Genomic DNA, 22193 nt, shown 5'->3' with positions numbered 1-22193 from the left:
CTCCTCTCGGATCCACCGAGGACGTGCCAGGTCCACTCGGGTCCACAGCCTCTGCACCCTCTGCAGGCTCAGCTCGTACTCCCCACCGTCTAACTCTAGGCATACTACATTTGCCAAAAAATATTAATCAAAACGTACAATTTATATAAATTTTTTTAATAAGAATTGCATGTATATTTTCCCAAAATAATTGTAGGTAAATAAATTGCATGTATATACAATTAATTTACACTTTGCATGTAAGTAAATTGCATGTATATGCATTTTTTTTTTACAAAAATTAATTTTGTTGAAAATAAATAAACTTTACAAAAAAGAAAAGAAAATGCATATACATTTTTTTTGGGTGTATATGCAATTTGTTTACAAAAGTAATTTTGCATGTACATGCATATACATTTTTTTTTTGGGTGTATATGCAATTTGTTTACAAAATTAATTTTGCATGTACATGCATATACATTTTTGGTAAACAAATTAATTTTACAAAAAAAAACAAAATTGATTGTTAAATAAAAAAATGCGTATACATGCAATTTACATACAATTATGGGTTATTTTTTGTAGATTTATTGAAAATCATATACATGCATATACAATTAATTTTGTTGCATGTATATACAATTAATTTACACTTTGCATGTAAGTAAATTGCATGCATATGCATTTTTTTTTTACAAAAATTTATTTTTTTAGTGTATATGCAATTTGTTTACAAAATTAATTTTGCATGTACATGCATTTTTTTTAAAACATTTCAACCAATTGAACCATAAATTATAATCCTAAATTGAACCGTAAATTATAATCCTAAATTGAACCGTAAATTATAAGTAATTCACAACCATAAATCCTAAATTTAAGTATACAAATCTAAATATAAGCAATTCACATTTGACATCCATAAACCCTACATTCAACCATATCACATTCAACCAATTTTTCACATCCATAAACCCTGAATCGAATCGAATCGAATCAAATTACAATCAACAATCAATTTAATCACATTTAACAATCAATTTAATCTAATCGAATCAAATCGAATCGAATTGAATCACATTCACAATTAAACCCTAACCCTAAATTAAACTAATCGAATCGCAATGAAAAAACATACCTTCAACCGAGGAGGGAGCGGGGGAGATGACAATGTTGCGGTCGGGAGCGGGTGGTGAGGCGTCGACCGGCGGGGCAGGGCAGGGGCGTTTCCTTCTCTCTTTTTCTCTTTTTTCTGGTCTGGAGGCGGGGCAGAATGGGGGAGAGGGGGGAGAGGCGCTTCTGTGCTGGGTTTGTATATGGGGCATGGGGCGCCCGGGCGCATGGCGCCTCACTTGGCTCATGGAGCGCCCCAGCCTATGGCGCCTCATTAGCGTTGTGGGCCGCCTGGCGGGCTGGCGCCTCCCTGGGTCTTTTTGGGCCGCCCGAAATCCAGGCGGTCAGGGCAGTTATAAAAAAAAAATTGACAGGGGCATTTTTAAAAATTTTATTATTTTTAGGGATATTAATAAAAATGGCCGGTGTGTACGTATCTCTACTTAACCATAAATTACAAGTCATGCATGTACATGATTTTCTAAATTTTCTTTGTTTACAAAGTACAAATATCCCAACTATGTATCAATAGCGCATGCAAGAGTTCAACTATTGGTTTAATTAGCTTGATTTTGGATTTTTCCAAAAACAAATGTTGTTTCTTTTTTTCACAAATGAGGTAAACATTTGAACAGAGCAGTTTTAGTTGCATACAGCGCATGAACCATATACAACTTTGTTTTAGTTCTATATATAGTACGTATGTGCGCTTTGTGAAGCCAAAACTGCACCCAAATGATTTGAGCGGACGAGGTATTATCTTTTTTGATAATGTAGCAATTGTTTTAATCATTAGTCAAGTTTTCTTTTAAAATTTGAAATGCAACTTCTACACTGTTTCCATAAGTCGTCTACTTGTAGTTTAGACGACACTTTTCTCTCCTCAATCCTAACAGCTCAAAGAATCCTTAATTTTCTCAATAACAGATGAGCCCTCATTATACTTCGGTTGACACATGGTGAAACACCGAATCATCAACCCACTGTCTAATCAATACAATGCTCTTTCGGTTTCTAGTAGTCCAAACAACATCAATAGTATCTACTGATTTTGTACCAGTTACTAGTTCATACGCATATTTACAAAACAACATATCTTTCATTCTGGACTTTAAAATAGAGTAGTTTGTAGATATCAATTTAATCATGGTACTACTACTACTACTCTCCTTCATTTCAAAAAATTACCTCAAACTGCAGCAGATCGAGCAAATGGAAGAGTGACCTTCGTCCTTGAACTACCGATCAGATTTGACGGTAATGTAGATCGGCTCTAATACCACTTGTTGGGAATGAGAGGTAAATAACAAGGTTGTATCACACAAATGTTTCAAAGAGTAATTTCTTCAAATACCTTGTGTGTATATACAAAATAAAAAATAAATAGAGAAATAGAGAATCACACAAGAAATAAGAGAAGACACAAGATTTTACGTGGAAATCCTTTCAGGAAAAAACCACGGGAGCACATGGAACAAATTTACTAAAATTAATAAGTCTTACAAGTACAAGAGATTAGAACTCTTGATTCACACACTCTCTTATAAATTTCAAGAAAAAAAAGAACAAACCCTAGAAGAAATTAGTGAAGATGAACAGAAAGAAACAGAGAGCTGATGATTTTAATAAGAAATAAAGGATGAAAGCACAGTAGGTTAGTTTGATAAATCACCTTGCAGATTCGACAAGCATTTTCTCATTGAACGGAGGGCAGCTAATGAAAATAACGCGTTCTGCGTCAGAAAAAGCCTGCATGTAAAGGGACAGCTGTGTTAGTACCATTAGGCATGCAAATTGAGGTAAGAGTAAACATAGTTTTGTATTGTGGTGCTGCTTATGTATGTATCAGAAAAATAGAAGCACTTAACAAGCATTACTTTAATTCCAAATAAGGTTTGTAAGTTTCATTGTGCAATTAAGCTGCAATTTATTCTAATTTTACATTAGACAATTCCTAATTTGGAAATTTGATCAAGTCTCAATTTGGGCTAATAATTAAGATTCTGCAAACCACGAACCATGATTGAAATAATAACCAGCACGGTTGCATTCTAAGTTTCCAACTAATACCGATAACAACCCTTGGCTGGTACAATAACCAAGATACTGCAACAAATGACTGGTAACATACACCTTGTTCAAAACAGCATAACAAACTCTCTCTTAAAACTAAGCAACAAATTTGCTTAAAAAAAGCGAAAATTTAGAATAAGTAAATTAATTAAGTGAGAAATACCCTGAGGTAAAGCTGATTTGTCGGATGTTGTCCTTGTACTCTGATAAAGGTACATGCGGACTCACGCCATAGGGATGTGGTTGACACAAATCATTGCCACCAAAAAACTATCAGTAGAGAAGGTTGTACCGGCGAATCCTGATTTTAGTAGAAAATTACATAGCATGAGGTCGGGAATGAAGGAATTTGCAAAAATAACAATCAAGTCCAGTGGTTATTATATGAAGCTGTCAATTAAGAGGACGGTAACACTTGCATACCGGTTATTCCACGCCAAGTTGATTCATATTGAGGTTTAAATGAATTGTAAATGGCTGAGTTGGAATGGTTAAAAAAGCCAAAACAAATATAATAAATAAAAGATTTGAGAACTGTACGGTTTACAGTAACCTAAAGGTACTAATTCAACGTGTATGATTTTTTTTTTTAAATCAGGGCTACCATGAACTCCGACATTCATTTCTTTTCAGGTGCCTTTTTGTGGGAACTAAAATTGCGGGACAAGGCCTATCACCATCAAGCATGTGCTGGGACTCCGGTTCCTACAGCATGTGTATGATGCATTAAATTGGAGCATATTATAGGACAACATTTGGTTTAAAAGAAGGGTTATAACTTATAAGTTAATTTAAATCACTATTGATCCAATTAACACTTTTCATATTTTTTTTTTTGATAATCCTCCATTTATGTTGGCTTGGGACCAGCTATATTGTTTAGGCTTAGGCAGAGTTAAAAATTTGAAAATGTGTTTGTATCTCTCAAATATAATAAAAGAAGTAAAGTTGAACAAATTGCTTGGAAACAAGAAAAAATATAAACCTGTAGGAAAGACAACTGTAGTAATTTGTAGTGCAATACTGAATATATGGCATTAAATTCTTTGTTCTTTTCCTCATAATTAATTGCATGGAGCTTGTGTGTAATGTAATCCTCTATTTCTCTCAGCTGTCACCGAATCTGTGTGTGGGGCAGTCTTCCTGTAGGCATAATTCATAAGTAAAAAGAAAAGGAAAAAAAAACTACAGAAGTTGAAGTTGGGACAGAGAGACATAAATGAGAATAATTATCTGATGAATAACAGATTCAAAACCATTGCAAGAGCCTTTTATTGATTTCAGAAATTGAAAAGAAAATACCTTATGAATACAGAGTTGTCAAATAATGAAGCATTATCCCACTGAACACATCTGGTTTTGTTTCTTCCACATGAGTTGCGGATTCGTAGGAAAGCATAGTACCTTTATGTTTCAGAACCTCTGGCCACGGCTGCCTTTTATTTCCTTTTCTTTTAGAGAAGCTGGTAACTCCGGGAGTTCGTCAAGCTGATTAGCATCATAGATAGATAACTTTTCAAGGGCAGTGAGTATCATCATTGTAGGAGACAATGACTTCAGAGATCTTGCATTACTGATATACAATGACCTCATAGAAGCGGGTAACTCTGGAAGTTCCTCTAGGGAATTACCATTGTCAATAGTTAGGTTTTCAAGGGAAGTGAGCCTGACCATTGTAGCAGGCAATGACTTTATAGAGCTTGCTTTCCAGAGATGCATATCCTTGAGGGTATTTTTGTTTTGCAGCATCCATCGCTCTGGTAAGTCCTCCATCCCTGAGCAATCTTCCACTTCCAGATGACTAACAAATCTGAGGCTTCTCAATGGTTCGATAAGAAGGAGACAGAGGTGTTCAATGTAGAGCATATTGATCTTTAAAGAGCCCAAGCTACCCCCTTGGTTGGCACTATGTGTTTTTCCCATAATTAATGCATGTTTAACGAGCTTGCCACATCCAATGATACTCAAATCAATAAGAGATATGAATGCATTTTTTGTGGAGGGAATACAAGTAATGTGTTCACTTTTTTCAATCTGAAGAGAAGTGAGAGCAGTGAGACTTGATGCTGATTGCAGCAGTGACAGATCAAGTTCACCGCAACTTTTTATTTTCAGATCTTTTAGTTTTGTAGGAAGAAGGTTTATCTTGTTGTCAACTGCCACCAGCATTGGGCAATCACGTATAGTTAATTTTGTTAATGACACAAATCTCCCAAATGCACACACAGGTATATGAACAAGATTCAGGCAATTGTAGATGCTTATTACGATAGCGGCCTGAAAATCTATGTTGTCTTGCTGCAAAAAACCGTTCAATGCTATTAAATTTGAGCATGATCTTATCTCAACTTCTCTAAGTGATGATTTTTGCGATAATGTTGATGGGCCAATCCTTGAGTCAGAATTTTGATAATATTCAGGAAGAGCACTCATTCCAACATTATTTATGCAAAATTTAGTAAGAGAAAGTGGTAAACTGGGACAGTTGGTAAGGTTTTCGCAATCTTCTATTCTCAAGTCTTTTAGTGAAAATAATTTTCCAAATGTTCCTACTGATACCAGTACCAGTTTTTCACAGTCACTAATGGTTAATTCCTCAATAGCTTGTAGATCTAGGTTGCCTTGCTGCAGAAATCCATCCAAAGATATTAAGTTGGGGCATTTGCTAATCTTCACTACCCTTAGTAAAGATTTTAGTGATAATGGTTGAGAAGTGTTAGAACTAGAACTTTTATACAAATTTGGAAGAGAAGTCAGACCCACATTATGAACTCGAAATTCAATTAGAGAAATGGGCATATTAGGTAACTTGTCCAGGTTTAGACAATTCCATATATCAAGAAATTGTAGACATGGCATTTTCCAAGAAACCAATTGATTTTTCCACTCAGGACATGAAACTAATTTGAGGGATGACAAGTGATGAAAATGTGATTGCTCCATCCAACTAGGAGATCTTTGACCTTTATAATTCTCAACTGTCAATTCCTTGAGATTTTGATGGGGTTCGAGACAACCGATGATTTCCTCAGAGTTATCAGGATTGCTCTTTGGGTTCCTGCTCTTTATTAGGTTCCATCTCAGGGATAACGACATGATATTATTCATTCCTACTAGGTTAGCACTCCAAGCCTCAGCAATATTCCCTACATTCTCAATATTTTCAATAAACAAATGTTGCAGGTTCTTTAGTGTGCCAAGTTCATTTATACGATGACCACTCTCCAATCCAACAAAAAATGTTAACTCTCGGAGAGATGTTAGCTTGTTGATCCCATGAATGGTTTGCATTATCTCTTTGGGAAGCCTCATGTAACGTAACTTACGTAGATTTTCCATTTCGGTTTGTTCAATTCCTGAATAGGATGAATTATACTGATTTCTTGGAAACTCTAGTACTTGTAAATGGTAAAGTTTGTAAACTGGAGCACGGAGCAGGTAGTTGCACGAGTGACTGACATCATGAGATTGAATGGATAGATAACGAAGGTGTACCAAACAACTTATCTCCTCTGGCAATTCACAGTATTTGCCACATATTTTCAATAAACGTAAACTTTTCTTAATTACATTAGTTGGAAGAACAAATAAATTCGAAACATTGCCAGTTTCCTCTGAAGTGGTTATAACCAAGCTGCGTAAATTTTCAAGATGGAAGACCTTTTCAATTTCACTTTCATGTACAAAAACATGTCGTACAGTGATAGGGATGGTTTTAGATTTATCGTTATGCTCTATTCTACAACATTCTGTGGAGGAAACATTTTGGGCCAATTCATGCATTAGATCATGCATAATGTACCTTTTACCTTGCCATGAGTCAACACATTCAAAGAATGACTTCCTGAAAAGATGATCGAAGTAATATTGCCCAATATCCTCTAGATCTTGACCTTGATAATGTTGTTGCCGTATGATACCCACAGCCATCAACATTTTGATCAACTCATCTTTATCAAACTTATGACCTCGAGGAAATATGCTACAAAATTTGAAACATGCCTGTAAATTTGCTGGTAAATGGTAGTAGCTCATCTTCAAAACCTCCATGACATTCTTTGCCAGCTCTAAGTTAAATAGAGAACCTTGATTCAAAATTCTTCTCCAGTAATGGTGGTCCATGTGTGAATTTATTAAGCTCCCAATCACCTTTGCTGCTAATGGACTACCTCGAAGCATATTTAGTATTTGATCTTCAAATATTTGCAAATCTCTATAATTGTCCGGGTTAAAACCATGGAAAGCATAGCTATTAAAGAGCAATCTCAAATCTTGCTCTTCTAAGCTTTGTAACTCTAGAAATTCATGTTCTTCATTTATCACTCTAGCAAGCAAGTCTACCACTGATTTCATTCTAGTTGTAAATAAGATTTTACTCCCTTCTTTTACAAACCTCAAAGGAGCAATCAATTTTTCCCAATCATTCATTTTCTCATCATCCCATATATCATCTAGAACGAGAAAAATTTTCTTTAACTGTATCTTTTTCTTTAAAGTCTCATGAAGTGCATCTAATGATTTCTCAAAACAATTTTTTTCACCTAGTTCATTGAGCATCTTTCTCATTATATCTTCAACACTGAAGTTATTAGAAATACAAATCCAAATTGTTTTATCGAAATCATTTGACCCACTCATCTCTCTATATGAAAATTGGGCAAGGGTGGTTTTCCCTAATCCACCCAGCCCCAAAATACTGAAAGAAGAGAGGCGGGCTTGAATTGGTCGCTTCAGCCAACTAATTATCTTATTCTTCTCAACATCACGACCAAACACCTCTCTTCCAGCTAAAAAAGAAGTAGTTTCACGGCTTAAAATTTTGCTTGTCTCTTGCCATGAATAAGAAATATCACATATACCTAAATCACATATACCTAACTCATTGGCACGTTGGAGGACATTCTTGGACTTGTCAGCAACATTATCCAACATTGTTATAGCCTCCTTCAAGCTTTCCAAAATATTATCATAGAGGGCATCTAATTTTCTCTTCTTTGAACTAGACACAGATCTATTTACCTCAAATTCTCTATACTCCAAATCATCAAGCACATCTTCAGATGCTTCAACGGCCTTTCTAAATTCGTTGACCCATTCACCGACAATCGGATCCTTCATCTTAACGACTTCGGCAATGTCAATGATAGCAAAGATATCGGGAAGAGCTTCCCGTACTCTCTTTATCTCATTTTCGTTATCGGCAAGCATCATATTTTTTTGCAAGTACGAATTAGCTATGCCGATAAGGTTTTTAACAACAGTGGACGCTACTTTGTTAGTAATGGCATCCCAAATAGCAGAACCTGCCCAGCTTGCCATGCTAGAAAGAGCCATCTTGAAGTCAGGTGCCGAACTAGAAAATTTAGATTGTGGGCTGAAACATAAAAATGCATAATATAAGTAAATGCATAATAATTTATCACTAGAATTTGAATCCAAGCCTCCATGACCCTAAGGTGAAATTGTAATTACTAAGCTACACACACACATAGTAAGGAAAAATTGTTGGTTGATTCTAATCAATAAATAAAAGGTAACAATATATCTTGCAGCGGAAGTCTCTTAAATTAAAGTGGTTGTTTTCACGTTTGTTTAATCTTGAAGCCCACCAACTTGAAACAAACCTTTCCTAATTCACTGTCTGGAGATAGACTATGGTTTGTTGAGCTTATCCCTCTATACCACAATCTAGATGCTAAACGCCTCAAGTTTCTCAATATGTGGACTTAATTTCCCGTAGCGGAAAAATTAAGATTTCATTTGTAAACATAAAAATTAAATTATAATAGATAACAATCTCTGTAATAACACAAAATATATTGTCCATTTTAGGTCTGATTTGACAGTTTATCAAAGTGTATCAATCCATTCTCAATGTAGAAGATCAAGATAGATTCCATTCTCAAAAATGTCATTTCCATATATTTATTTAATTTAATCCAACATACTCCCTCTTGGAAACATATTGGAGAGAACTTAGATCGTGCGATCAGGGATACACTTACAAGCAGGAGCTGTTAGACTAGGAACTAGTTAAGGCCAGCCTAGAGACATCAACCTCTTATAAAGCATATTTTAATTGGCATGTCTCGTAATCTAGGCTTATGTTTATACATCAGATAAGGTACTTTCAACCCCTTAATAATAGGGGTGTAAATGGAGAGGATTCGGAGCGGATAACGCTGATACCATATTCATCTTTCAATGAACGGATACGGATAGTAAACGGATATCAAAACTCAAAACTAAATCCGCCTTAAATGGATATGGATGCAAAGCAGATAATTCATGAATACGGATTCAAATATGAATACGAATACAAAACGAATAACTATAGCATAATTGAGGCATGTGAATAATATTATATAATATAATATAATACAAAATAAGTATTATAATCAAAATATATTCTTTCTATAGTAATAAAAAAAAGGAAAAAAAACATACACATTAGAATCCTTTGAGAGGTTTAGCCTAATCCATTGTTGCTTGAGCCTAACCTTCAATTATTTATCCAGCAATCTGATATATACTCCACCTACATTGATCCATCGATGATTGTCTTGACTTAGAGCTTGTGAGCTCGCCTCTCTTTGAGTTGTTGTGCTCAACTTTCTCTCTTTGAGCTGTTGTGCTCATCTGTCGTGTGTGGGTCGTAAGAGTGTTGTCTCGTATGTCTCGTACCAGTCACAACTTGTATTTCTTTCTTCATTGGGTAATAGAAAGGAGCATCTCTTATGGTTGCATTGCTCCGTAGCCGTAGGTCATTCAGTAACCGAACTTCATAACCAACTCATGTATCATTTTCTATAACAATCTCTATGTACTTTATTGCACTTTAATATTTATCTAATTGCTATTTAATTTACAAGTTTTTAATTCCGCCAAGAGCTTACAGTAGATAGGTGTCGTTAGAGACGACACATGTGTCCATCTTTGAACATTAATCCCCAGGACGCGAGGATAAAAGTGACTATTTGCGAGAGTATACCGACATAAAGGTGTTTTTTCTATTAGCGACGGCAGTATTCGTGACGGTATATCGGCAGTATCGATCGTGGATACTCTCCCATTCTTGCAGTGACGTCAACAACTTAGACACAAAAATATGAAATCTAGACAAAGTTTTGCAACCGTTCTTACTAAAGCACACCACGCTTTCTAATCCATATTCAGTACTCACTAAGCGCAATTTATTAAATAACAACATAAAGTTAAATGAGACTGTCTCGGCCTCCAAATCCAATTCATGTACTATTAAATGTTTATTTAATAATACCATAAATTTAGATGAGACCGTCTCGGTCTCCGAATCCACTTCATGTACTAAATGTTTATCTAATAACACCATAAATTTAGATTAGACCAGCTCGTTTCTCTATACTTGGATCTGGCAACTTGGAAGGACACTCTTATATATGTCCTCCGCTGTTCTGCTTTTGCCATTCTTATTTTAGTCATATCTTTTTTGATCCGTTAGTTTTCAATATGTATCGATACATTCTTTATATATATAGAAGATCAAGATACATTTCATTCTAAAAAATATCATTTCCAAAGATTTATCTAAATTTAATCTAACAAATGTAAAATTTCAAATAATGAAATTTGATGAAAAATATTTAAAATCATAAGAGTGACAGAGTATCTGTAGTACCCTACCTTAAGATTCGTTCTTCTTTGAAGTTCCTTCTTCTTTTCCGTTGAATTGAGCTTTTTCAGGAGTGTTATTGCTTCTGGAATGAAAAACAAGTAGCAATTGTTAAGAGAGAATTGAGAAAGGAGGAAAGCGATCGAGAAACAAATTAAGATTCGTATACTAACCAGAGATCGATCAAGTTAACCAGAGACCAGATGAGAAATGAGAAACAGAGATATGGGAAGCGTAAACATTAACTGTGATATGGGAAAGAAAGAAAGAAAGACGAATGAATAGAGCGCAGCGCACCCCAGAGATTCGTAGGAATTATGTAGATAGTTTATAGAACAACGATTCTATACATGGTATAAATAATAATTAAATGAAAATACTAGTGACTCGCCACACAGTAACTTAAAACTGTATTGGAATTCCTCAACATGCTTCGAAGACCGACTTCGATCACTAAACTCGAGGAAACTTCTCATATTCCAAGACCGACTTCAATCACTAAACTCGAGGAAACTTTTCAAATTCCAAGACCGACTTCGTAGACCTGCTATTCTTGTCCTTTTGTGCTACTCAGCTCCTCCGCAATACTTTCAATATTTTATCAAATTCTTTTTCTATTATAATGTGTTAAATCGAGAAAGTAACTTCAAGTTCTATTATAATGTGTTAAATCTATCAATCTATGAAATGAGTCCAAATGAAAGGGTCAATCAATCAATCAATCAATCAATCTGATTCTAATAGTTATGGAAAATCTTGACAGTCAATAATCAATCTAAGTATAGTGATATTGTAATTAGAAGGGTCCAACATCAATCAGACCATCAACAACTAATTTAACCCTATTCATTATGAGTATAGGCTTATAAAATGCTTTATTGTTTTCATGTTCTAATCTCCATGTTCATATTTTTATTTTTTTAATTTAAATAGTTGATCTGAAAAGCTCAATACAATCTCCATATTAAAATGTGTTTTTGAAAAAAAAATTATTATTTTTTCATCTAAGTACAATATCACTATATTTAGATGTTTCAGAAATAATGATTTTGTATCCATTTTAAAAATAGTAAAAAGAATATGAAAAAAAAAGTGATTGGTCTCCAAGCACATTTTAATAAAGAGATATTGTTGAGTGATTCGAATCAACTAAATGTTTGATCTTTCAAAATGTTGATAATGATATAAAATATGATTGAAGCATAAAAACAATGGAAGATTTTAACCCTACTCAATATAAAATTGTCTTTCCACTTTTATATTTACAAAAACTGTTTGGATCGATCGTTGGTGATCCCAATTCAATATATGTAATTATCTAGCTAATTAGTCACTCCTTGTTTGATGATGCTTGATGGCAAACGCGCGTTTACTTGCAATGCAACAATGAATTTTAATTTGAATAATAAGGTGTTGGAGATTCTAAATGAAAAATGAAGGGTTTTGTCATTTGGAGATTTTGATCATTAAGACGAATTGAATGTTGAAATTTCAAGATGATTAAGTTAGATATATTTCTTTTGTTCTTTTTAATTATTTCATCATGAAAAATTATGTTTTGTCGTTCTTATTTTAATTAATATATGAAAAATTGTTGGTTGGCATTTTGCCAACCGTCAAAACTTATAATGATTAATAGTATGTTTTATTTTCACTTTTGTGATAAAAGTGTGATAGATTAAAAAAAAATTAACATATGACATCTGTATTTACCATTTTAATGTACAATTCCGGACAAAGAGGTGCAATTTTAATTGTCAGGAATCTTGCATGTGCATGCAATTTAAATGAAGCAATGTGTCTTTTGACCACTCCGGACAAAGACGTGTGAATGCAATGTGACTTTTTAATTAAATAAAAAGTATGTTTTATTTTCACTTTTTAATTATTTTTTATCCACTCCCGGACAAAGACGTGTGAATGCAATGTGACTTTTGACCATCTCAAATGCAACTAGGAATTAATTAATATATATATATAGAGAGAGAGAGTACTCAAATGGTCTATTGGTTCCGTAGTTCCGTACCTATATTATAACTCCCGTCTTTAATTCTCTCTAATTTTACATTTCAAATACGCGTGCTAAACACGGGCGGAAGGCAGTATTATGCAAAGCTGGCCGAGTAAATCGTAAAATTTTTATTTTTTTAAAAAGATATTTAGAAAATTTACTAAAATATTTATTTTATATGTCTCAGCTTCCTTGATAATACAAAAAGTTTAGAGGATATATGTATAAGAGTAACATCAATTTCACTTACTTTGATAATTTGGTTCTCCAACTTATCAGATCACATGATCGAGTAAATAAAACATCTCACTTTGTGCCCCCATCATGCCTCCATCTCTCTCTATCATTTTCAAAGTTCAAACAGTCGATCCGAATCGCTCAACCTAACCTCCATACTAAAATATGTTTGGAGACCAAATTTTATATTTTTAGGAATTTTTTTACTATTTTTTTTAGATAGGTACAAAATCAGTAAATCTGAACCATCTAAAAACAGTATTTTTGTACCTATCTAAAAAAATAGTAAAAAAATTTCTAAAAATATAAAATTTGGTCTCCAAACATATTTTAGTATGGAGGTTAGGTTGAGCGGTTCAGATCGACTGTTTGAACTTTGAAAATGATGGAGAGAGATGGAGGCATGATGGAGGCACAAAAACATGGAGGCATTTGAACCCTCCTCATGTATAAGAGTAACATCAATTTCACTTACTTTGAGAGTTTGGTTCTCCAACTTACCAGATCACATGATTGAGTAAATAAAAACATCTCACTTGAAAACTTGGAAAGTTGTTTAATACATGGTTGTAAAAAACGTCCGTTTAGGCCGATTAATCGTCCGATTAGTCGTTGGCGATGATCAAACCATCAAGGAATTTCCGATTAATCGGCCGATTTTTTTAGATTATGACCGATTATTCCTTATTATTCTCGATTAATCGCTTAGTCTTACCATGTCCGTCCAACAAGCGCAATACCGTTATTTACAACACTAGTTTAATATAGAGAGTTACAAAATAAAATAGGAAAAGGACAACGTTCACATCATGGTTACCGAAAAAAGAAAAAGTTATTGTAATTTTAGAAGAACTAAAAAAGAAGTTATAAGAATAGAAAGCAAAGGAAATGACAATGACGAATTAAAAAGTAACAAATTAGTTTCTGAGGTTAAAAAAAAATTCAAAATAAGAAAGATAAAATTAACTGTTAATCTTTCCGTCTCAACTACTACTACAGAACGAGTTTTTTCAGCTATGAAACTCGTTAAAACTGGACTTTGAAACAAGATGGGTGATGAGTTTCTTAGAGATTACATGCTTGTTTATATCGATAATGAAATAACTAATAATATTAGCTCAAATGAGATTATTGCATAATTTGATCTTTTAGGAAAGCATAGGTCTAAATTTAAATAATATAAAAAACAGTAACAATAGTTAAACTCTTAAACAGTAACTGGTCCCACCCCACAGTGATTCTGGGGCAGTAATTTCTTGCACCCGGAGGGACAGACGATTCGGTTTCCGGACAAAGACGTGTGAATGCAATGTGACTTTTTAATTAAATAAAGTATGTTCTATTTTCACTTTTTAATTATTTTTTATCCACTCCTGGACAAAGACGTGTGAATGCAATGTGACTTTTGACCCTCTCAAATGCAACTAGGAATTAATATATATAGAGAGAGAGTACTCAAATGGTCTATTGGTTCCGTACTTCCGTGCCTATATTATAACCCCCGTCTTTAATTATCTCTATTTTTATATTTCAAATAAGCGTGCTAACTGCTAAACTATATATATATACAGATGCTGGGGTCGTGACAAAAAGAAAGGCAAGGAGGAAAACAAGAAAGAATAGAACAGGAAAAGGAAAATGTCTGGGTTGGGAGAAGAGAAGCCACTGCGAAAGATTGCAGTGGCATTCGAACCGCTTGCTGATGTGGCAAACAGTGGAGGTGCGGCCATGGAGCTCGGGCGTTTCTCTCATGCGTGCGCACATATGTCGGTTGCCATTGGATCTCTTGGCAGCGCCTTCGAATTTCTTGAGAAGGATTTTGTATCTAAGGCATGTACAATATTCTCTTTCCTTTAGATCTGTTGCTTTGGACCTTAATTTAGACCTTTTGTTTATTAGCTGTTTTAACGTTTTTGGCATTTCTTTTACCCACTTAAAAGATGGAAATTATAATAAGTCCATTAATTTTTAATAAAGAACTTAAAGTCAATTAATATACCTCATCCGCCTTTTATTAACCATTATTTATGCATCTAAGGCCCTGTCAAGTTAGCTCATACAATTAGGCATATAGTGATTTTCAAATTTATTGAACTTTTATTAATTTAGACAATCTGGTCCGGTACATAGATGGAGCCATGGAGGCATCAAAATCTATCAAAATATTAAAGAATTAGATAACATCTTTCAATGAGTTTTTTTTTTTTTTTTTAAATGCTGTCAGGGTTCAATGCATTTTGTGATGCCTGATTGGATAATTTTTTTTTTTTTAGCAATGTCTCTATTTAATTTGCTATGATGATGCTACTGAAGTTTAACAGGAACCCTGTGTTAAAATGGGGTTAGTGTGGCTATCATTCAGCCTAATCGTTTGGTTAAAACTTAAAAGCCTATACCATACAAATTCCATAACCTTTTTAAATTGAGATCCCGGTTTCATTCCATCTGAAGAGAAGATTTGATGCTTGAAATTCTACCTCAGCATTCATCAAATGTTTGAATTAGGCATTTAACATATAGCTAAATTAACATAACTGGGTTTTGACTGTTGATGGAGTGCTTAATTCGGTGTAGAATGGGGCTTATTCACTAGTGGAAAATAAGGAATCAGGATCGGTTATATACGCATATTAGTATCGGAATATAACCGATCCTGATGAAGGCGATACTGATACTATCAGGATCAGTTTTTTATTTTTTAACCAACCGATCTTAATAGGCACTTATCTGGATCAGTTATTTCTGAGAACCGATCCTAATAGTTTTTTTCCACATTTTTTAATACCCATTAAAAAAACAATTAGTATCGGTTTTAATTAAACCCGATCCAGATTCTTCTTTATTAGTATCGGTTTTAATTAAAAAATCAAATCTGATCCAGATGCTACACAATCAAGATCGGTTGTACATAACAACCGATCCAGATACTAAACTATTAAGATCGGTTGTTTCAAAAAACCGATCTAGATACCAATTTTTATTAAAAAAAACATTAAGAAAAAACAATTAGTATCGGTTGTACAGTAAAACCGATCTTGATACAAGACTATCAGGATCGGTTTTACTGTACAACCGATACTAATAGTATTGTATTAGGATCGGTTGTACAGTAAAACCGATCCTGATGTTATATTGGATCTAAAAATTTTTTTTTTTTTTATTTGGCCAGCTTCCATATATATTTGCTGGCCAGCATAAAATATTTTTTTATTTACCATTGATTTATTGGAGCTCAAAACCAATTAAGAACACAAAATAAAATTCATGAAACACAAAAAGAAGTACAATAGTTGAAGAAATTTGGTGCAATAGCAAAATAAAATCTGAACACATATCTATATCATTAATTGCTTGCTTGTGCATCTTTGATACATGTATTATTTAAATTGAAAGACAAGGAAAACCTAGCTAGCATACCTCAAAGTGTGCCTCTTCACCGCCGATGGAATAATCTCAAAAAGCCTTGCTCAAATGAAAAAAAAAAAAAATTGAAACCATGAACTGTAATACTGCAATTTAGTGTAAATTAAAAATACAAAAGATGTTCAAATGTACATAAGAGATTTGAGGAAATAAAAAGTATGTACCTTAAGTGTAATTTAAGGGCATAAGCCGGGGCATCATCCTTCATCTCATTCCATAAACTTGGAAGAGATGGATGGCACATCCTTGTCAGTTTTCGTCTAAGTTGAGAGGCGCCGGAGACAGAGAGAGAGAGACGGAGGAGTTGAGATGCGGGTTTGATTTTTGCTAAGTTGAAAATGAGAGGCGCGAAATGAAAATAAGAACCCTAGAAGAGAGAGAGAGACTGAGACAGAGAGAGAGACGGAGGAGTTGAGAGGCGGGTTTGATTTTCGCTAAGTTGAAAATGAGAGGCGCAGAATGAAAATAAGAACCCTAGACATGCTATATAGGGAGTTATTAGGATCGGTTAATTCGAAAAAACCGATCCTAAAAAGAATCAGAATCGGTTGTTTCGAAATAACTGATCCTGATACTATCAGGATCGGTTGTTTATAAACAACTAATCCTAATAGTATCAGGATCGGTTATTTATAAACAACTGATCCTAATAGTTAAGTATCAGGATCGGTTGTTTATAAACAACTGATCCTAATACTTAACTATTAGGATCGGTTGTTTATAAACAACCGATCTTGATAGTATCATGAAGCCAAAATTGCTCAGTTAAAATCTTTACCCATTGACAAGCACCCAAATGAGCCAATTTCCTCTTCAAATAATTAAGGATAGGTGTTTAAGGATCTTTTGAAGTAATTAAGGAAGGTATCCATAATGTGTACGGTATACATGACAATGCCAATTTTCTTACTCACCGTATATAGTTTTCAATTTTTCAAGACACAGATAACATTCTCTTTTTTTTTTACCTTTTATCATACATTTTAATTTTACAGGTAAAAATTCAGAAAATTTGGAAACTAATTAGTTGAGACATTTACCAAGTTTACTTATTTTAAGAGTTATGAAGTAGAAGGATTAATTAAAAAAAATGCAAACAGAGAAGAAAATGGGGAGACAAGCAATTAAAAGAAAGCAAACAAAAAATCGGACAAAACCTATTTTTTAATTTTATGAGTGTGATCTATATATCATTAATTAATTTGACAATTTAATAATTGTTAAAAATATTTTGTATTTGAAAATTCATTTATCAAATGACTTGAATTATGTGTGAGGATTCATTCTCATATGATCCGAAAATTTGCTGTACGGTACATATTCAATACATATTTAATGCATTTGATGGAATGTCAAGAGATATTTATATTGCATGGAAATTTAAACACAACCAATCTATATAAGACAAAAACATGTATATAAATTTGAGAAAATATTGTTAGAGTTGTGATGGTAATTTTGCTAGAAAACTGTTTTCAATTGATATCCGTCCATCTTTTATTTTGCTAGTTAAGTATCAGGATTGGTTGTTTATAAACAACTGATCCTGATAGTCATTATCTCATCATTAAAGAAAAATAAGAAAAATATCATATTGTTGTTGACTCATCCTATTAACAACGGGGATGGTTACAAGTTGCAAGATATACTAAAATTAAATTTGAAGTTGTTGGATATGCAATAAACATTTGGAGTAGAATTTGTTAATTAAAAATTTATGTTGGGCCACACTAATTAAATAAGAAACAAATTGATAAATGGGCAAATTCATGGAAAACTCCTCAGGTCAGTGCTATTTCTTAATTATGTAGAATTTACTTATATATGATCTTTGCATAAGAAACAAATTGATAAATGGGTAAATTCATAGAATTTACTTATATATGATCTTTGCAATTTCTTAATTATGTAGAATTTATTTGTAAATAAATTTATAAAAAGAGAAAATTTGACCTGATACTTAAAAAATTTTATTGGTTTGAAAAATATAAAAATTAAATAAATATAGTAAAATAAGACACCCTAAAGAAATATAGTAAAATAAAAAAAATAAAAGTAATATGAAGATACATACCATTTCCTTGCTCACCAATCTTCAGTAGAGCCAATTTTTCAACAAGTTCCCAAGAGAATATACGAGACAAAAAGAAATGTTAGTTACTAGATAAGTAAACTAATAATGTCATTTTGATTCTTCTTCACATTGATATAAGCAAATTTTCCAGTGCTATCTTGTGCTCAGCTTGCCTTAATCGGTGGTCAATATGGAAAAATGTACCTATTCAATATGCGTCGTAAATAATGTGCATCCATATGTTCTACCATATCTGACATGTTGCTTGACGTACACCCACCAAAAATTGACGGCTATAGTCAATTCAGAACTATCCACTTGGTGAAACCTATTCAATAATACATTCATACTTAATTAATGAAGCACAACAACTCAACAATACTGAAAAGAAGAACAACTAAGAGCCCATTTGCTGGATCGGTTATTATAATAAGAACCGATCTTGATACTTATTTTTATTTTTTTTTAAATGAATAAACATACAAGATCGGTTATTCTTACAAACCGATTCAGATATCTATCTGGATCGGTTCTCTGTTCACAATCGATCCAGATAACTTATCTGGATCGGTTTTTAAGAATAACCGATCTTGTATTTTTATTCATTTAAAAAATTAAAAATAAGTATCAAGATCGGTTCTTATTATAATAACCGATCTAGATAACTATCTGGATCGGTTCTTTAGTCACAACCGATCCAGATAGTTATCTGGATCGGTTATTATAATAAGAACCGATCCAGATGTTTATTTTTTCTTAAAAATTATCTTATAATTTATTTTAAAATAAATTACATCTTAAAAATTATTTTAATAAATTATTTTATTAAGAAATCTTAAAACAGATTACTTCCTAAAATTATTTTATCTTAAAATTTATTTTAACATTATTTATAAATTATTTTGATAGGATGTGTATGTGTATGATATTTTAAAAATTATTTTAATAAATTATTTTCGTATATTATCTTACAAATTATTTTAGTATATTATCATAATAACTTGAAAATTATTTATAACATGAAATAAAATAAGCTACTAAAAATGACATTACAAATTTAAAAAATAAGCTAATAAATTTACATATAACATGAAAAGAAATAAGCTATAAGAAATATTGAAGAATAACTTGCATGATTCTCATAGTTGAACTATTAGGATCAGTTGTTTATAAAAACCGATCCTGATACTATCAGGATCAGTTGTTTAGAACAACTGATCCTAATAGTTCAACTATTAGGATCGGATTTTTCTAAGAACTGATTCTGATAGTATCAGGATCGGTTTTTATAAACAACTGATCCTAACAGTTCAACTATTAGGATCGGTTTTTTCTAAGAACTGATCCTAATAGTATCAGGATCGGTTTTTATAAACAACTGATCCTAATAGTTCACAAATTATGATCGGTTGACTAAAAAACCCGATCTGACTAGTTTTTAGGATCGGTTTTGTTCAGAAAACCAATCCAGATAGATATTAGTATCGGTTGTTTCATATAGTCGATTCAGATAGGCCGATCATGATTCCTGTTTTTCCACTAGTGATTGCCTCAATAAGAAACCAATCAAACAGAATTCTTTGAAATTTAGAATGATGGACTTGGTGGCAGGTGGATGATTTGATAGAGGCATCAAGATCTATCTCGACATTGAAAAATATGATAGAATTAGACATCGAACAAGACTGTGTGAGACAAGACGGGAGCCACACAAGAAATCTACTCAGAGTACTACGTGGGCTCAACATGTTTAGAGTTCTTTATGAGGAGATTATCAAGTCAGAGTAAGTTGCAAGACCACTGATATGTAAATCTATGAGCTGGGTATATACAAATACCTCTCATTTGTCATGTGACATCTGTATTGTGCAAAACATCATTTTCATGTGAATTGTATGTGCTTACATCTGATCAATAAATGAAGGAATCATATTTGGCTTTAGTATTGTGTGATTTATGACTTATGACTGCAATTGTGGTTTCTAAGCTGATCGTACTAGCATTTATCTTTGCTAAAATGCAATTGGTTAGTGAGGCACCAGATAAATGCTATTTAAGCCCTAATGCTCAACATTAAGCCAAAGACACTTCCATATTACCCCGTTTAATTCTTCGTTTAGCCATGCTTGCAATAATAGTCGGTGCTAATTTTTTTCTTTTTCTTTGCTACATCCTTGTTAACAAAGTTTCTATACAGTGGCAATTCAGTGAGAGATGCAGCAGAAGTAGCCTACGAAAAAGTTTTTGCACCTCATCACAGTTGGGGTGTTAGAAGAGCAGTTGAATCCGGCAAGGATACACTTCCAACCAAGTCTCAGCTCTTGAAAAGCCTGAATGAAGATGGTATGTTCTTTTACACAAATGTCTTGATTACTGTCTGATTTTTAAATCTACTGATATGCTGGTTCTAAGATCCACTCAATGTCTCATTTGCTGAATTATTCCATTTGGGTCTTAAATTGTGTTCTGTCTTTTACCGAGGATTAGAATGTATTAATTCCTGGATATAATGCTTTGTTATTGTAAGGTATCAGTTATCAGTTATCAGACTATCACTATTTCTACTTTCTTTTTTTCTTTTTGGCTTTTTTGGTCATGAGGTACAAGGAGCAATGCTGGAAATTCTTGGTCATATATTTATGGAGTTAGGCTAATATGACACTAGTGTTATATCAAACTAATTAACACCACATCTTAAACTCTTAGATCTGTTTTAAGATTCGTACAAAATGAAGTACTTGAACAGTAAAAGCGGATAGTACGAATCTTAAAGCAGATCTAAGGGTTTAAGATGTGGTGTTATTTAGTTTGATATAACACTAGTGTCATATTAACCTAACTCATTTATGATTATGTTTTTCTCCATTACCTCATCTACAAGTCACAAACTTTTTAAACGAATTATCACAAAAAAAAATGTTTGTGTAGTTTTCAGTATATGAATAAACATTGCCTTAAAAAAAGACTTAATTTTGTTGGTTTTCCATATTTTGCACAGAGGGCTCAGCAAAAGTTGAGATGCAGAGTTTCGTCAGAATAATTGGACCTGTCATCCAGTATGTTGAAGAATTGTTCAATTCAATGCAGCTTGGTATTGATTGGTGAACCTTTTGCCAACCATATATATAATTTGCTAAAGTGGGGTCTCAATCAAGCTTTTCAATTCTCATATATTTTTCTTCTGTTTTCTCTTTGAACTTGTTTCTCTTTGGTGACATAGATTTGTGTAACTTTAGTACTTGTCTTTGGTAGTCCCAATAATTCGTTTATTGAAACTAGTAATTTACGTTTGATTTTTCTCAACTTCCTACATAATTATAAATTGTTACCGTCACTTTGACTACAGTTTCTAGTAGAAACACTACTACAAAAAACACATTTACCATCGCCTCTTTACCATCGGATGTGCTTCCGCACAGATAGTGTACGTCACGATTGGCAGCGTTGTAATTACGTTGAACTTTTTATCATTGGTTGACGTTTAACCAACCGATGGCTCTGATGGACCACCCCCCCCCCCCCTTTGCTATCGGTGTTTTATATCTAACCGTTGGTTTTGATTGACTCTGCGACATCTGTTTGGCTATTGCACCGATGGTGTAGATGTGGTGATATTTACCATCCATGAT

General features: G+C 33.2%; 2 protein-coding genes and 1 long non-coding RNA gene across 4 annotated transcripts in view; 1 reads left to right on the top strand and 2 right to left on the bottom strand.

Annotated features, from left to right (window-relative positions):
- The window catches only part of LOC144563329 (uncharacterized), an 80213-nt gene that overhangs the window by 34628 nt on the left and 23392 nt on the right, over window positions 1-22193 (bottom strand). The window lies entirely within an intron of this gene.
- Window positions 1-22193, bottom strand: part of LOC144563293 (F-box/FBD/LRR-repeat protein At1g16930-like) — a 50322-nt gene that overhangs the window by 22264 nt on the left and 5865 nt on the right. The gene's annotated exons all lie outside the window — the stretch shown is intronic.
- On the top strand, window positions 20116-21862 carry LOC144545287 (accelerated cell death 11-like). The gene is made up of 3 exons (XM_078293909.1): window positions 20116-20348; window positions 20762-20907; window positions 21563-21862. Exons 1-3 carry the CDS (start codon window positions 20224-20226, stop codon window positions 21667-21669), a joined length of 378 nt encoding a protein of 125 aa, XP_078150035.1. The 5' UTR covers window positions 20116-20223; the 3' UTR covers window positions 21670-21862.

Source organism: Carex rostrata, chromosome 1 (assembly GCF_964058835.1).
Source record: "Carex rostrata chromosome 1, lpCarRost1.2, whole genome shotgun sequence".
In the NCBI taxonomy this organism is placed as follows: domain Eukaryota; kingdom Viridiplantae; phylum Streptophyta; class Magnoliopsida; order Poales; family Cyperaceae; genus Carex; species Carex rostrata.
This window is presented reverse-complemented; position numbering and strand designations above follow the sequence as displayed.

Excerpts from the sequence above, each read along its gene's own strand:
- LOC144545287 (XM_078293909.1), top strand. The coding sequence starts at position 20,224 with ATGATAGAATTAGACATCGAACAAGACTGTGTGAGACAAGACGGGAGC. Across the intron at positions 20,349-20,761 it reads GAGGAGATTATCAAGTCAGA|TGGCAATTCAGTGAGAGATG; the intron begins GTAAGTTGCAAG and ends GTTTCTATACAG. Across the intron at positions 20,908-21,562 it reads GAAAAGCCTGAATGAAGATG|AGGGCTCAGCAAAAGTTGAG; the intron begins GTATGTTCTTTT and ends TATTTTGCACAG.